This window comes from Podarcis liolepis (genome assembly GCF_965112155.1).
Source record: "Podarcis liolepis genome assembly, chromosome: 13".
Lineage (NCBI taxonomy): Eukaryota > Metazoa > Chordata > Lepidosauria > Squamata > Lacertidae > Podarcis > Podarcis liolepis.
In genome coordinates, this window is record NC_139573.1 from 1288780 (window position 1) to 1305206 (window position 16427).

The 16427-nt window shown below is 53.9% G+C and overlaps 3 protein-coding genes across 4 annotated transcripts in view; 2 read left to right on the forward strand and 1 right to left on the reverse strand.

Moving 5' to 3' along the window:
* The first annotated feature begins 1808 nt into the window (after positions 1-1808).
* On the forward strand, positions 1809-8073 carry PSMB6 (proteasome 20S subunit beta 6). Its single transcript, XM_083471395.1, has 6 exons — positions 1809-1964; positions 4251-4318; positions 5501-5632; positions 6715-6844; positions 7025-7169; positions 7834-8073. The coding sequence occupies exons 1-6, from the start codon at positions 1878-1880 to the stop codon at positions 7959-7961; spliced, it is 690 nt and encodes a 229-aa protein (XP_083327521.1). The 5' UTR covers positions 1809-1877; the 3' UTR covers positions 7962-8073.
* A 1781-nt stretch (positions 8074-9854) lies between these two features.
* Positions 9855-11336, reverse strand: LOC310692240 (uncharacterized protein). Its single transcript, XM_083472942.1, has 3 exons — positions 11181-11336; positions 10738-10833; positions 9855-10455 (listed from the first exon to the last, which is right to left on the reverse strand). Exons 2-3 carry the CDS (start codon positions 10820-10822, stop codon positions 10283-10285), a joined length of 258 nt encoding a protein of 85 aa, XP_083329068.1. The 5' UTR covers positions 10823-10833; positions 11181-11336; the 3' UTR covers positions 9855-10282.
* A 418-nt stretch (positions 11337-11754) lies between these two features.
* PLD2 (phospholipase D2) overlaps positions 11755-16427 on the forward strand; it is a 37750-nt gene continuing 33077 nt past the window's right edge. For both annotated transcript variants that reach the window (XM_083472532.1, XM_083472533.1), the window contains exon 1: positions 11755-12045. In XM_083472532.1, coding sequence (XP_083328658.1) covers positions 11800-12045 — 246 coding nt within the window. In that variant the 5' untranslated portion in view covers positions 11755-11799. The remainder of the gene's footprint in view (positions 12046-16427) is intronic.

Below are 16427 nucleotides of genomic sequence, written 5' to 3' on the forward strand. Positions count from 1 at the left end.
CGGCGGGAAGGTAACCGGCGTTTCTGTGCACTGCTCTGGTTTGCCAGAAGCGGCTTATTCATGCTGGCCACATGACCCGGAAGCTGTACGCCGGCTCCCTTGGCCAATAAGCGAGATGAGCGCCGCAACCCCAGAGTCGGCCACGACTGGACCTCATGGTCAGGGGTCCCTTTACCTTTAAGCTGGGCTTGGGGATCTGTTTGTCTGAGGGGCTCAAGGACCCTTCTCTGACTGCAGGAGCAACTCAGGACATGATCGGGTCGGGGTGAGGGAGGGCAGGGGGGTGCCAGGAGTCTCAGGACAAAAGGGATGGGAGAGAGGGCCCGCGGTTCAGCATTCCCCTTTGCCTACCCATCGTGTGCACTCTGTGCATGCCCCAAGGCAACCCCCAGTTTGCACCCTGGTTTTGAGTGGAAATCTGGGTACTGTTATCCCCCGAGGTCCTCATGCAGGTCAGAGAAATAAATGCCAGCAAAAAGCGGCTGTTCAGCCCCATCGTCCTTTCGTGGTTGCCAAGGTGACTTGAAATCTGGGTATCCCTGCTTGCAGTGCGCCCTGCGAGGTCCTTTCCCCAGTCAGGATAAATCAAGAAACCGCACCCAGGTATAGGAAAGCAAGAAGCAGCTATTAAGCCTTGTCTTTATTGTTGCGATAAGATTTCAACCTCTAAGCCAGGAAAGAGTAAGTCCCAAACAAAGGCGTGCAACTCCTTTTAGAAGTTACATTTCCCCCCTACAATTCATCTCAGAGAAGCATCATTCAAACCTTATTCTTCACGGCCAAAATATTGGGAGATTTTGGAACAGGAGGGTGACAAACTGAAACTGCAGAGTTTTGAGAAATTAAAAGATAAAGTGCGAGATTGGCTTCATTACTATCAAATAAGGGAGGCTTACAATTTGGACAAAAAAAATGGCTTCCAGGTGGAAAAATCAAAATTGGAAACAGAACTGTTAGATCCCAAAACTAAGATATTATCAAGAATGTATAACTTGCTGTTGAAATGGAATACTCAGGATGAAACGGTTAAATCTGCTATGATTAATTGGGCACAAGATGTTGGACATAATATAATGATGGCTGACTGGGAACAGTTGTGGACCACAGGTATGAAATTTACGGCATGTAATGCCTTAAGAGAGAATATTATGAAAATGATATACAGGTGGTACATGACACCAGTCAAGCTTGCAAAAGTATATCATTTGCCCGACAATAAGTGTTGGAAATGTAAAGAAAATGAAGGTACATTCTTTCACCTTTGGTGGATGTGCCCAAGGATTAAGGCCTTCTGGGAAATTATATATAATGAATTGAAAAAGGTATTTAAATATACCTTCCTGAAGACACCAGAGGCCTTTCTCCTGGGCATGGTTGGCCAATCGGTGCCAAAGAAGGATAGAACTCTCTTTATGTATGCCACAACAGCAGCAAGAATACTCATCGCAAAGTATTAGAAGACACAAATGTCCTGGGAGCCAATGCAGATCTCTCAGGACCGGTGTTATGTGGTCTTCAGATGTGGTTGATGGAAGCCCAAAATATTGTATTAGATAAGAAAATATGTTCTTTGGAAAAGTTTTCTAAAAATTAATAAATATATATATATTTTTTTAAAAGTTTGCTGACCCCTGAGGTAGTAGACTGAAACGAGAGAAGAAACAAAACCCGGAGACTCGGCGCAGGCGCCCCCTCTCTTATTTGTATCTCTTCGGCGCGACAACTCCCCATCCTGCGGGACCCGGAAACTGGCCGCAGAGGCCGCCCCTCTTCGCCCGCTCGCAGCTCTAGGCGCTTGGCCCTCCCTCCCGCGCCGCAAAGCGCGCCGCGCGCCATGGCTGGGCAGTTTCGCGACAGTGCCGTCGCTCAGATCCAAGATGGCGGCGCCGGCGGCGATGCTGAGGCCGAGCGTCGGGATGGAGGCGCGGTGTCCGGACTGGACCCAGCAGGCCGTCACCACCGGGGTGAGTCCGGGAGGGAGGGAGGGGAAACTGGGGGGGGCTCCCCTCGCCGCCTCCGCCCCCCCCGCCCCCCCCGCCCCACAACAACCCCGCCAGGGAGGCCCAGGCCTGGGGGTGGGGGGGGGGAGAAGGAGGGGGTCGGAGGCCCAGGTCCCTGCCCCGAAGAGGCTGCCCCCCCTGTGCTGCCTGGCTGGCCTGAGAACTGGGGGGGGGGGGACAGAGGGGCTCCCCTCGCCGCCTCCGCCCCCCCCGCCCCACAACAACCCCGCCTGGGCCTCCCTGGGAGGGAGGCCCAGGCCTGGGGGGGGGGAGCAGGTCCTGCCTCCTTTTCGCGGTGGGGGGGCAGAAGGAGGGGGTCAGGGGGCCCAGGTCCCTGCCCCGAAGAGGCTGCCCCCCCTCTGTGCTGCCTGGCTGGCCTGGGGGTCAGCGCCTCGTGTGTCCCCCCCCCCCAGGGTGGCCCCCTGTCCTGTGTAATGCAGGATAGCCCCCCCCCTTTCGATGCCAAAGAGGCCTTTGGTCTGGACTCACTCTGACCCCGAGGTTTCCCTCCCCTTATGCTTTGGATCTGGGGGCTACTTTTAAAACGAGGCTGCATTTTAAATTGCATTTTAACCTGTATTTTAAATTGTCCCTTCCCCCCATTATGTTTTTATTGTAATTTTACTGGTGTTAGCCACCTTGAGCCTGGCTCTGGCTGGGGAGGGCGGGGTATAAATAAAAAATGTAATAATAACAATTAAAAGGCTTCGTCGTGCTGCCTTGGAGCAGCTTCGTCCTGCATTTCGGGTTTCTAATCTCCCTCTCGATGGCCATTTAGGGACCCCCCCCCCCAATGTCCGTGTCTAAGCTCTGCATAGCCAAGCACAGACACATTCACAAATTCTTGTGCCTGCGTGTGTGATAGAGGGAGACAGATCCCAGAGGCTGCAGTAGATTGTAATGGATAGCTTTGAAGTCCCTTCAGAACTAGATTAAGAATAAAAAGCACCCCCCCCCGCGCTGTATTTTGCCAGAACAAAGGTGGCAACCCTCTCTCTCTCCACCCCGCACAGGCTTGCTTGCTCCCTGGTAGGCACACACAGAGAACAACTTACCAGTTATTTATTATTACTGTCCTATTGTTATTTATTAAATTTGTATGCTGCGTGAGTGTACAAGATGAGAATGTAAAATACGTAATAAAAATAAGAACAGAACAAAACAATGCTCCCCCCAAAAAGCACATTTAAAAGTACATAGGATGGTAGTCAGCCCAAGGCCTGGTGGAAGAGGAATGTTTTCGCCCCCTAAAGCAGGCATCCCCAAACTTGGCCCTCCAGATGTTTTGGGACTACAATTCCCATCATCCCTGACCGCTGGTCCTGTTAGCTAGGGATGATAGGAGTTGTAGTCTCAAAGCATCTGGAGGACCAAGTTTGGGGGTGCCTGCCCTAAAGGTATGTAAGGAAGGCCCCTTCGCTGCGTTTTATATCCTGCCCTTTTTTTCTCCATAGAGCTCAAGGCAACATATGCACATGGGTCTCTCTACCGCCGTCTTCTATTTTATCCTCACAACAGCTTTGCTGTGTGGGTTGGGCTGAGAGGGAGGCAGCGACTGGCCCCAGGAGACCCCCCTCCAAAAGCGAGATTCATGGCAGGGTGCAGGAGTCGAACCCTGGTCGCTCCCAGAAGCCCTGCTCCATCACTGCCCCTGTGGCTGTCATCGTTTACCTGTTGAATTTGTCAGCCGCTTTTCCTTGCCCAGGGCAGCCCAAAGCAGCTTAAGAGCCAAACATATTTGAAACTAAATGCTGTCACAATCGGGGGGGGGGGGGGCGAGAATAGTGTTGGTTGGTTTGTGTATACCCGAAGCCATCGCAAAGCAAGATGCATAAAGCAAAGAAAATAAATCACACTGTGAAAATAATAATCAGAGCTTTGCACTCTGCCACATAAAAAAACCCCAGCCTCTTAGAAACCAGCAGGCAGAATCTGAGCACAATAACTGTGTTATTCACAATATTGATGCCTCCAACCTCAAGAGCCCTCTTTTCCATCATTAATTCACCCAGTCCTTTTTTAAAGCTATGCGTGACGTCACCCTTCCTTTTCCCAACCCAGACGGCAGCAATGGAAGAAGCTGCAGCTGGTGGGATTTCCTCCTCCCTCCCTGCATTGCGGGGGGGTGGGCTGGATGACCCTTTGGAGCCCTTGCAGCTCTGCAGATCTATGATTCCAGCAAGCCCTCGAGATCTGGGCTTGGCCCCACGGTCCTGGCTTGTTCCTCACCCTCTTCCTCCCCTTCCTCAGACAACCATCATGGCTGTGGAGTTTGACGGTGGGGTCGTCATCGGTGCTGACTCCAGGACCACCACGGGGTGAGTGGGGGAAGGGGGGTGGCTGTGTGAAGGGCCTCCCAGCACCCTCTCAGAAAAAGAACTCCACATTGCTTTCCCTGGGAGGCATTCCCCTCTGTTCTCAGGTGGCTGGGAGCAGAATGCCATCCCGGGAAGAATAATAAGAGGAATTGCAACAGCAAGAAGATGGCACTGTTTTGTGAAGGGCCATAGTGCAGCAGTCGAGCACCTGTCCTGCATGCAGAAGGCCTTAGCTTCATGGGTAGGGCTGGGAATGTCACCTTGCCTGAAACCCTGGAAAGTCATTGCTTAAATAAAAAAAAGAGAGTTTCAAAGCTTTACTGCAAGCAGCCTTAGCCTAAAGGTAAAGGGACCCCTGACCATTAGGTCCAGTCGTGGCCGACTCTGGGGTTGCGGCGCTCATCTCGCTTTATTGGCCGAGGGAGCCGGTGTCCAGCTTCCGGGTCATGCGGCCAGCAGGACTAAGCCGCTTCTGGCGAACCAGAGCAGCGCATGGAAACACTGTTTACCTTCCCGCCGGAGCAGTACCTACTTATCTACTTGCACTTTGATGTGCTTTCGAACTGCTAGGTTGGCAGGAGCAGGGACCGAGCAACGGGAGCTCACCCCGTCGCGGGGATTCGAACCACCAACCTTCTGATCTGCAAGTCCCAGGCTCTGTGGTTTAACCCCCAGCGCCACCCGCGTCCCTTTTAGCCGTAGCCTAGTTACATAATAAGCACTGCAAAATGCAAAGCAACTCATTGCTCATAAACAAATCAGCAATGTGGTGAGCCATTTCTGCCGGGCATTGAGGTCTGAGTTAATGTGGAGCTGCTTTCTTGAGCCCTTTTCAATTCTGCGCTTTCTCCAGAGCCATGAGGACCAGAATCTTCCTCTGACTCTGAGGGAGGGGGCATCAGAGCCCCTTCATTGCACGCAGGAGGCCCCAGAGGCCCCAGCAGCATCCCTGTGTAGGGCTGGGAGAGAGACCACTTGCTTGGGACCCTTGAGAGGCAGGTTAGGGGGGACGCTGGCTGAGTGAGGTGGGTCGTGAGGAGGGGCGCGAGACGCTGTAATAAGACAGCTTCCAACGTGTGACTTTCACTTCTGGTTTGGGAGGTTAAGGGCAGCTGCCCTGAAATCCTTTGTGGGCCGTGAACTCCCAACGCTGATGCCCCCCCCCCCGCTTCCCTCTTGCAGTTCGTACATTGCCAACCGCGTCACAGACAAGCTGACACAGATCCACGACCACATTTTCTGCTGCCGTTCGGGCTCCGCTGCCGACACCCAGGCCATCGCGGACGCCGTTACGTACCAGCTGGGCTTCCACAGGTACGGAGGGTGGGGGCGCTGGGGGCGGGGGGGGGCAGCACATTTTTTGGCCTCCCTGAGCCTGCAGGCCTGCCGGGGCTCCACAGAACCACACTCTTTTTCACTTGGTGACAAAACTCAGCTCTGAAAGAAGGATAGGCCTGTTAACGTATGATCGTGCTGTTCTTGGGGAACGTTATTCCCAGCTGGAGATTCTGCCAAGTCAGGAGTTCACATGGGGCAGGGCTTGAAGAATCCAGAGACATGGATCTAATGCTTTAACTTTGGGGAATTGTAGAACCGTCAAGCGGGAAGGGACCCCCAAGGGCCTTCTAGTCCAGCTTACGAACGAAGGCCACAGGAGAATAATTGTTGTTGTTTAGTCGTGTCCAACTCTTCGTGACCCCATGGACCAGAGCACACCAGCAGAATAATAATAATAATAAAATTTAGAAAACCGGGCTCAGGGTGGCTAACAACAAATTTAAAACAATTATAAAAGTATAAAAACATGAATAACAATAAAATTCAAAAATGAATTTAGGGGAAATAAACATTAGATAATCCCCAGGACTAGCTGGCTGAATTAGTCCTATTTGGGCCAGCGAGGAGACCAGGGGAGAATTAGCTGTGGGATCCCAGAGCGGGTTATCTTCGTAAAAAGGGGGAAGGAGGGAAGGAAGGGGAATAAAAGATCAGGCTGAATTCAAATTAAAGGCCAGGCGGAATAGCTCTGTCTTACAGGCCAGGCGGAAGGAGGTTAAATCCTGAAGGACCCTGGTCTCCGGGGACAGAGCATTCCACCAGGTCGGAGCCACCACTGAGAAGGCCCTGTCCTGGTGGAGGACAGTCTGACTTCCTTAGGGCCCGGGACCTCTAAACTTATTCATGGACCTTAAAGTCCTCTGTGGGGCAGACCAGGAGAGGTGGTCCCGAAGATTTCTGGGGAACTCAGAAGAAGCCTTTTCTACACCCTAGAGTTGGTGGTGTGGGGCCTGCGTGGATGTCCACAGCCCCCTGTGGGTGCCAGTCTCCGCCCTGCTTGCTCTGTGCATGACCCGTTTCTCTTCTTCCCCCCCCCCCCAAAAAAAAATTCTGCACAGCATTGAACTGGATGAGCGCCCACTGGTGCACACAGCCGCCAGCCTCTTCAAGGAGATGTGCTACCGCTACCGAGAGGACCTCACGGCCGGGATCCTGGTGGCCGGCTGGGACAAGCGCAAAGGGGGACAGGTGAGATGGGGGGGCTGCCCCCCAAGCAAGCAAGCAAGCAGGCTGGCCACCTACCCACCCACAGGGCCAGGCCTGGATCCCCGGCACGGGCAGCCTATGCTTGACTCTCTGAGCCCTGATGGGAGGCGGGGGCTGTATCCTCTGGACTGGCTCATAACTGTGTCTCCCCCCCCTTCCCAGGTGTACTCTGTCCCCATGGGGGGCATGATGGTCCGCCAGCCCTTCTCCATCGGGGGCTCGGGCAGCTCCTACATCTACGGCTTCGTCGACGCCACTTACAAGCCGGGGATGAGCAAGGAGGAGTGTCTGAGCTTTGCGGCCAACGGTAAGGATGCAGAACGGGGGGGGGCTCAAATTGGGGTGGGGGTGTCTCCCAGTCCTCCTGGGGGTGTCCTGCCTCACTCTCATCTCTTCCTTTTTTTAAAAAAATATTTTTTATTGATTTTAACATATAAATTATAAAATGTACCACAAAACTTATCACTTATGCAGTCTTTTTAGACTTCCATCAGCACCCCTGATGATCCACCGTTTTCACCACTTCTTATGCATTTCTTAACTTTATATTGCCTTTACATCTCTTAACAAATCATCCTTCCCCATTTTTGCAATACTTCCAATAATACTCCTCACAAAACTTCTTGCAAACCTACAAATGTTGTCTGATCTTCACAAATACTTTTCAAATAGTCTGTAAATTTACTCCAGTCTTCTGTGAATTTCCGGTCCCGCCAGTTTCGAATCCTTCCTGTTAGTTTATCTAATTCTGCATAGTCCATTAACTTCATCCTCCATTCTTCGATCGTCGGTAATTCTTCCTCCCATTTTTGGGCCAGTAATATTCTTGCTGCTGTTATCACGTATAAAAAGAGCTTACATTCCTTTCTGTTTATATCGGTCCCAACAATGCCCAGTAAAAATGCTTCTGGTTTCTTTATAAATGTATATTTCAACATTTTTTTCATCTCATTCACTCTCCTCTCTTCCAGCCCTCGCCCTGGCCATGGACCGCGATGGCTCCAGCGGGGGGGTCATCCGCCTGGCTGCCATCACCAAGGACGGCGTGGAGCGCAAGGTCATCCTGGGAAACGACTTGCCCCGGTTCTCCACCCTCTGAAAAGCGGCGGGTTGGGGGGGCCTCAGGCAGGAAGCGGAGGGGTTTGGGGAGTCCGTATTTTGTTCTGCTGTCAGATTGGTTTGATGCCGCATTAAAATGTGGGATTCGGAAACGAAGCGCCTTTGACGGTTCCTCTCAAGGTTTTGTCGGGGCGGAATGGGGGGGTCAGAATTACCGTTGTGTTTATATCCCCCCTTTTTCCCTGCAAGGAGCTCAAGGTAGCGAACGCAGTAGAAAAAAGACAGTCAAAGAACTGAGAAATAGCGCAAAACAAAACGAAATCCCGTGAAAATCCCTGAAACGAGAAGGAATCGACTAGAAATATTATCTTATAGAAATAAACTAAAGAATAAAAATCAAAAAGTTTTATAGCTCGACCTAGGTGAAGGATTACAATACTTCAGAATTTTTGGGAGTTTTACCCCCCTTTTTTGAATTTTGGTCATTTAAGATTTATGATTTTTCTATTTCCTTCTGAGGAAACGGAATAGTTCAGTGAAACGAGGTTTCTAGCCGGCATCCCGTTAAGGCCTTGTTCAATTTTAGGTTTTTCTAATTTTTTCCCTTAAGCTTTTTGATTTTTATTATTTAGTTTATTTCCATAAGATAATATTTCTAGTCGATTCCTTCTCGTTCCAGGGATTTTCACGGCATTTCCTTTCAAGGTAGCGTACATAGTGGTTCTCTCTCTGCTCCTTCAATAACTCTCACATCTTCTGTATTTTCAGCTTTTTCCTCTGCAAGCCGCCTCAAGTCTTGTCAGGGGGAAAGGCAGGGTAGCAAGGAATATATAACCATCCCCACGACGAGCCTGCGAGGTAGGTTGGGCTGAGAGGCCCTGTGACCCAGGCAGCTTCAGGGCCCAGTGGGGAGGATTAATAATAATAATTTTCTTATTTATGCCCCGTCCATCTGGCTGGGGTGCCGGATATGAACCCTGGACCTCGTCCAGCCCTCCTTTCCGCACCACACTGACTCTCAGGTTTGATCTGCCCTGGCTTGGCATTGCAGGACTCGTAGTTTTGTGACACAGTTAATCTGCGGAACTCCCTCCCACAGGACGGCTTTGTGAGAACAGAATGTTGGACTTGATGGGCCTGATCCCTGTCTGACGGCTTCCTGGAAAGGGAGGGGTGTGACTTTCTCTGTCCCTTTGAGGCTCCTGGTGCAGGAACCGCGTAAGAGCCCAGCACCTTCTCCCTGTGCCCCCCAGGTGCCAGCAGGGGGCGCTGGTGCCCCCTCCCCTGTGAGGGTGGCTGACTCCGCAGGGCTGCCTCCCTCCCTCCCTCTGATCCCGATTGAGGTTTCTCCATCCTGCCGCAATTGTTCCCAGGCTGTGATTACCCTGGTGAGATAAGGGGTTACGCCCAGCCGAGGAGGAGGAAGAAGGTGCCGCAGGCCTGCCCCGGCCCCCCTCTCCCAAACTCCACTTTTTGGGGGGCGGAGAAGGCGCTGTGCAGAAAACAAGGACCCTCAAACCACTATTTCTGGGCCCTCCGTCCTTTAATTTTCACTTTTAACGGCCCGACGTGTTTTCTTCTCCTCCGCCTGCCTCTTTTGGTGGGTGGGGTGTTTGGTTTCGCACTCGGCCCTTCCCTCTTTCCTGCTCCAGCCTGCCTTCTGCTTGGACCGGGCGGGCGGGCGGATTGGGCCCAGCGCCAGCGCCGGAGGAGAGGCGTTGACACGCAAGCAGCATACAACAGTGGCTGGGCCCCCTGCCCAGCAGCTCAACGTGGCAAAAGGGATTGGGGCCTGCCCCCTCCCCTCTCTTTGGAGACCCACCTGCCCCTTGTGAGCTGGGCCTGGTGTGAGAAGTGCTGGGGTCTTGGAAGGGTCCAACAAAGGTCATCTAGCCCAACCCCGACTCAAAAAAACACACATCTGAAACGAGGATGGGGGAGTAACACCTTTTATTGCTCCATATCCGCTGCTGGGGCTCTGGGATCGGGACCCAAGCCTGCAAACCTGTCTGTTTCAGGTTACACCCATCTGGGCCCCACAACTAGTCCGCTCCAGTTTGGGGTCGCTGCCCACATCCTGGCTTTTCACACAGCTCTGCTTGGGTCTGACCCCTCGCTTATTTGACCTCGGGTCATTTTGGGGGGTGGGGGCTGGGAAGCAGCCAAGCCCCTCTTCTCATCCCAGTAGCTTCCAACACGCAGGCTGCGCTCGCTGTCAACGAGTTTGCTGGGGAGGGGAGTGGGGGGCTTGCACTGACCCCCCACCCTATATTGCCGGGAGTCTCCTGGGGGGCCCAAGCTCAGTCTTCCTGCTCCAGGGGCACCTGGGGGGGGGGAGGAGGAGTGTCCCTCGGGGGGAGCTCAGCTAGTCACTTCCCTCTCGGAGTCCAGCTGGTGGCGAAAGGAGACCCTGGCCTTTCCGCTGAAGTAGGCCCTTCCACTCTGGGAGTCTGTCTCGCTGCTGGTGGACGGCGTGGAGCGTGTCCGCGGCGCTGCGGCTTGGGGGGTGTCCGAGGAGGAGGAGGAGGAAGCGGCTGCTGCAGGTGGAGAAAGAAGAGGAGAGGCTCAAACAAGAGTTTGCAACCCCTGCTCTCCAGGGGGTTGGTTTGGATGACCGCCTGGGATCCCAACTACAATTTGGTGATTCTCCCAAAAGGCACCCAAGGGGGGAGAAACCTGGGATGGAGGGGCCAGGTCAGCTCACTGGCAAAGGGGCAAGGGATCCCTACGCCCCTGCCCTGGGGGGTGGGCTGCATCTAGGGCAGGGAGAAGTTGCCCAAGAGGAGTGCAAGGGACTTGGGGGGGGCTCTCCTTACCTGTGGGGGGCTCCTTCTGCTCCGTCTTGCTGTGGCGCCGGGATCGCCTTCCCCGGGGGAAGCAGCTGGGAAACTTTGACCCCATCCTGTCAGATCCTGAGGCAGAAAGAGAGACGTGAGGGGGGGCATGTGGAATAGGGGGGGTGCTCTCCCTGCCCCCCATTGTCACCCCCCTGCAAACACAGAGGAGAATCAGGTAGGGGGCTTTGGGTGGGGGGCACAGAGAGAACCTCAAAGCATGCCTGATCTCTGGTCTCCCCCCACCCCAAACATTTACAAAACCCCTTTCACATTTGCAAAGGGCGGGGTTCTGCCTCCAGGGCTCTGCCCCCCCTCTTTGCTGGCCTCTTTCTCCCCACTCCCCCACCCCAAAGTAGAGACCCCCTCCCCGGTTTCCCTTCCCTTTGGGCCCGGGCTGGGGTCTCCCCTGGGTCCCTGCTCACCTGCCCGCGCCTCTCTCGCTCTCCCGGGGCTCCCGGAGTGTCAAGACGGGGAGTTCCCCGCCCCCCCACGCCCTGGGTGGGCCAGGCCAGGGGAGACGCCCCCCTCCCGCCTCCTCCGCCAAACAGCGCCCGGCGCCGCCTCCCCAACTGCCTCCCTCCCGCCCTCCCTCCGACCAGCTGGAGCCTGCGGGGGGGGCACCCCAAATATACCTGCTCCTCTCTAGCACCCCCGACAGGGCGGCTGGGAGTCCCCCAAAGGCGCGAGACACCCCCTTCAAAGCAGTGTTTTTCGGGGGGCAGAGGATCCACATCTGGGCCAAACGTGGAACGCCGCCCGTTGCCCCGCGCTGGTCGGGCTGGATGCCCTCGGGGGGTCCCTTCCAACTCTCCAGATCTGCCACGAACTCGGGAGAAACAGGCGCAGGAAGGGAGCTTGGTAAGCGCCTAAAAGAAATCGGGCCCCCTTGTTTTGATGGGGGTGGGTGGCATTCCAAAATCCAAAGTGGCCCTTTGAACCCCCAACCCCCCCTGGCCGGGGTTGCTCTAGATGACCCTGCGGGGTCCCATCCGACAGCAGAAAAGCGCGTCTCGGGTTCCGGGAAGCGAAGGCGCTCTGTGCATGCTCGAGAGATGCCTCGGCCCCAGCACCCCTTTTTTTGGGCGAGGGCAGTGGGGGGGGCCTCATCCTGCCTCGCCTCGGCTGGGGATTGGGCGGAAGGGCAGGGGCGGCGCCGGCGGCTCTCTGCACATGGCTCGGGGCCCTCTGGGCGGAGCGGCCCTCCTTCTTCCCCGCCCCCCCCGCGGCCGGTTTTCCCAGCTGCAGCAGCAGCGACGGCGCCCTGCTCGCCCCCCCCGGACCCTGCAGGTGAGACCCCCCCACACACACACCTGGCCTCCCTCCCCATCTGTAAATTTCCACCAGGTCCTGCGCGCCTGCCTCCCTCCTCCCTCCTTCCTCCCCACCCCACGGAAAATCCCAGCATCCCGACCCCCCCTTGCAGATCAGAAGGGCTCTTGCTTCGGAAAGACCCCCTTCCCCACCCTGGAAAATCCCGAGGCCCCGCCCCCTTTCTCTTGCCCCCCCCCCCGTCCTTATGACTCAAAATCTCCGCTACTCGGAGAGGAATTTGGCAAGCTGGGGGGGGGGGCGGTACTTCCTTCTCCTCCTCGGAAACTGGGGCCGGGTGTGGGGGGGGGGGAGCACCGCGCATGGTGGGACAGGGGCCCGGACGCCTGGGTTCTTTTTCTGGGGAGGAGCGAGGTGGGGGCGTCCTCTCTCTCTCTCTCTCTCTCTCTCTGCGCCCCAGGAATGGGAGCGAGCGGATAGGGGCCGGGGCTCCAGCGAGGGGGGGGGGAGGAAGGGACGGGACGGGTCTGGGTCTGGTTTCGCCCCCTTTGCAGGGCTTTGGGGCGTCCCCACACCGCTCAGAGACACGTGTCTAACTGTCTAGCTTCCTGCTGCTTTTTTTGGGGGGGGGGGTCCTGAGTTCCATCCCTGGACTCCTGGGCTGGAGTCTCTGTTAGCTCCGGAAAGTGCTATTCATTTATTGATTTATTGCGGGGGTCGGATGCGGCCCAATTGCCTTCTATACTGAATCAGCGTGTTTTCACATGAGTAGAATGTGTCCTTTTATTTAAAATGCATCTCTGGGTTATTTGCGGGGCAGAGGAATTCGTTCATTCCCCACCCCCCAAAAAAAATATAGTCCGGGCCCCCCACAAGCCCCCTGCTGAAAAAGTTTACTGACCGCTGATATATTGCCCATTTTACCCCCTCCCCTCGTTTGATCTCCGGAACCACAACCCTGCAAGGAAGGTTAGATTGAAAGAGGCAGGGACTGGCCCCCAAACTCCCCCCCCCCGGACTCTCTCAGAGGCTAGCTCTAACCACTGCACCACGCTGCCTCTCTAGTCAGAGCCCCAGGGCAGCTACCTGAGCTGCTCTTGGAGCTGGAAGTGGACCACCCTCGCTGCCTACTTCCGAGTAGACCGAGAGCATATCTCTGAGTCCTTGCAGGAATTGTAGAACTGTAGTGTCGGAAGGGGCCCTCCAGCGGTCATCTAGCCCAACCCGCCTGCAAATAGGACAGAAGCAGCGGAGGTTTCGGAAGTCCTGGGCTGCTTTTGGCTTTCAGCCATTCTGTTAGGCCTTAATGAAGTTTCACGACTGGACTTGCAGAGTCAGGCCTTGGGGTCCCCCAACCCCTTTCAGTTTCCTGCATTTGGGGCCTATGATCCTGAGTGGTTCAAGTCATATTTTTCTCTTTTTCTTGGGGAGAGGCAGGGACTCCCAGAGGTCATCTAGGGGTGGCCAACTCCCCTGCCATCTACTCACAGAGTTAAAAACTGGCAGTGATCTGCTCCCCTTTTTTGGGGTTCAGGCCAAAGTTGTTCAGGTTTTTTTTAGGGAGGGGAAAAGCCACATTTTTGGGGTGCAGGAAGCAAAAATGTTTTTTTTAGTTGAGCCAAACTTGTTGAGCTTCTTTTGGGAGGGCAGTGATCTACCAGTGATCTACCCCAGACGTCCAGTGATCTACCAATAGATCACAGGACGACCTCAGCAAAAGAATCCCACCCGAACTCTCTTTAAAAACCTCCAAGGGAAGAGAAAGCCCATCCCCTTCTGAGACCACAGAGTCTTCGAATGGTAGAGCTGCAAGGGGGACCCCTAGCGGTCATCTAGTCCAACCCTCCCTGAAATGCAGGAATCTCCAGTTCCCCCGTTTTCTGGGCCTAGAAGTGACCCACAGCCTCCAGGCAAGGCCCAAAGGCAAAAGAGCAGGGGTAGGCAACCTAAGACCCAGGGGCAGGATCCGGCCCAATCGCCTTCTCACTCCAGCCTGCAGACAGTCCGGCAATCAGTGTGTTTTCACATGAGTAGAACGTGCCCTTTTATTTAAAACGCATCTCTGGGTTATTTGTGGGGCAAAGGAATTCGTTCATTATTTTTTCCCCAAAATATAGTCTGGCCCCCACAAGGTCTGAGGGACGGTGGACCGGCCCCCTGCTGAAAAAGTTTGCTGACTCCTGCAAAAGAGGAAGGCCTGCTTGAGGCTGTAGTAATTCTGGGATTCCCAGTTTCAGTTCAGGTCAAGAGGGGGGAAATCCTCTTTTAATCTTCCGGTGTGGGGATGCGTCGCTTGGAGGGCACAGTGCCAGGTGGTGGGTGCCAACCCGAGGGGCAGGCAAGTGGCGTTTCAGCTGGACTTGCACGCTCCCGAGGTTGCCCGGCTGAGCTCCCAATTTGGGGGTGGACGTGGGGCAGAAGATCAAGCTGGGTTCAATGCATTAAAGGGGTTGGACTAGATGACCCTGCGGGGTCCCAACGCAAAATTCTGTGACCCTTATAGAGAGGGTGAGAGCAGACGCCAAGCAGAGTCGAGACCTGCTCCCCTGGCCTTCCTCTTTCCCCCTCCAAGGGGCTGCCCCTCCCGGCTGCCCTTCACCCCATAGAATTCCTGGGCAGTGGGAGTTTAGCACAGCCCCAAAATCTTCCCGCAAAAGACCCAAACTGTTGGGTTGCTCTTAAAGCAAACCACTTTAATGCAGCAAAAGGATTTGGGGCATATTATTTGGCCTTCTCCAAGAGGATTTGGGGGGGCCAAGTGGGCTGATCATTGGGAGATTGTAGATTTGGGTCCCAAGTCCTTCGTTCATTCGTTTAATTGCATTATCCCACCTCCCTTCTCCGCCCCCCATCTCAGGTGATGCCCTACAACAGCCCTGTTGGGGAGGTCAGGTTGAGAGAAGGCAGGGACTCGCCCCAAACGCTGCCGAGTGGGGGGATTTGAACCCTCATCTCTCCCCGGTCCTAGCCTGACACTAACCACTACACCGCTCTGCCTCTGTCATATAGAGGTTTATGAACTCACACCAGCGCCTTGTCTTAGGTAGCCAGAGCGAATCCTGCAATATTGGTGTTCGATTTCCTTGCACTCTCACGGGACCGTCTTCAAGGGTAGCCCCATACTCAGTGCGTTGCACTAGTCCAGCCAGAAGGTTAGCAGGACATGACTTGGTGAACCTAGTCTAGGAGCTGGCAAACCACTGGAGCTCACCCCCCACTGCTCCAAGGCAGCCCCACATGTGCCCCTCCTCCAGCCCCACAGAGCAAAGGCTGTCCAAATATTATGCAGATATGGTCCTCTTCCTCTAGTACCCCACCCACCGATTTGCAGAGTCCTCTGGCATCGGAGAGAGCCGCCTTGTTGCACCAGGCCCATTTCGCCCCATAATGTCTGCACAGGCAGACAGCAGCGCTCCGGGGTCCCTGGATGGCTTTAAAAGAGGACAGGACAAATTCCTTGAGGAGGAGGCAGGGAATGCTTCTGAACACCAGAGGGGAGAGTGTTCCTCTTGCGCCCGGATTCTGCCGGGGGGGGGGCTTCCCTTGGCGGTATTCCAGGATGCCAGGCTAAGGTGAGGACCCCCTTTGGCCTCTTCCAGCAGCCGTCCCTTCTGCTGTCCTTTTTTATTTCTTAAAAAAAATTCATTAGTTTTCAAAAAAATTAAACAGACATATATCTCAACTGTATTTAAACCAAACTTTGTAGCATTGTTAAGTGACTTCCTCGTATCCCTCTGGTTGGATTTCACTGTATATCATTTTAACGGTTTTCCACAACCTAAGTTCTTTAAAAATTGACTTACTCACTTAACATCTTTCTTTCTTTACATTTCAACTTTGAACATATTAATTCATCACATTACACATTTAAATCCTAATCCTATCTGGTACTTGCAGGCAGTCCAATTAATTTAACATATTTAACTAAATAGTCTTTAAATTTCATCCATTCTTCCTGATAGTCCTCTTCTTTCTGGTCACTGATTCTTCCGGTCAGGTCGGCTAGCTCCGAAAAGTCCATCATCTTCATCTGCCAATCTTCCACTGTTGGAACTTCTTGTGTTTTCCAATTCTTAGCTAATAAGATTTGAGCAGCAGTTGTGGCATACAAAAATAATTTAAGATCTTTCTTGGGCAATTCCAAACCTGTTATTCCAAGAAGAAAGGCCTCTGGTTTCTTAATAAATCTATATTTCAACATTTTTTTCAATTCATTCTAAATCTTCTCCCAGAAGTCTTTCACCTTGGGGCAGGTCCACCACATATGATAAAAGGTACCTTCTATTTCTTTGCATTTCCAGCATAGATTATCACTGTTGTGATAAATCTTTGCAAATTTTACTAGGGTTAGTAAAGGTAAAGGGACCCCTGACCATTAGGTCCAGTCGTGGCCGACTCTG

What these genes read in the sequence shown, in the direction of transcription:
- LOC310692240 (XM_083472942.1), bottom strand. Translation starts at nt 10,822, where the DNA reads ATGGGGTCAAAGTTTCCCAGCTGCTTCCCCCGGGGAAGGCGATCCCGG. An exon ending in GCAGAAGGAGCCCCCCACAG is followed by an intron (nt 10,456 to 10,737) that starts GTAAGGAGAGCC and finishes CACCTGCAGCAG; the next exon opens with CCGCTTCCTCCTCCTCCTCC.
- PSMB6 (XM_083471395.1), top strand. Translation starts at nt 1,878, where the DNA reads ATGGCGGCGCCGGCGGCGATGCTGAGGCCGAGCGTCGGGATGGAGGCG. An exon ending in AGCAGGCCGTCACCACCGGG is followed by an intron (nt 1,965 to 4,250) that starts GTGAGTCCGGGA and finishes CCCCTTCCTCAG; the next exon opens with ACAACCATCATGGCTGTGGA. An exon ending in GACTCCAGGACCACCACGGG is followed by an intron (nt 4,319 to 5,500) that starts GTGAGTGGGGGA and finishes TCCCTCTTGCAG; the next exon opens with TTCGTACATTGCCAACCGCG.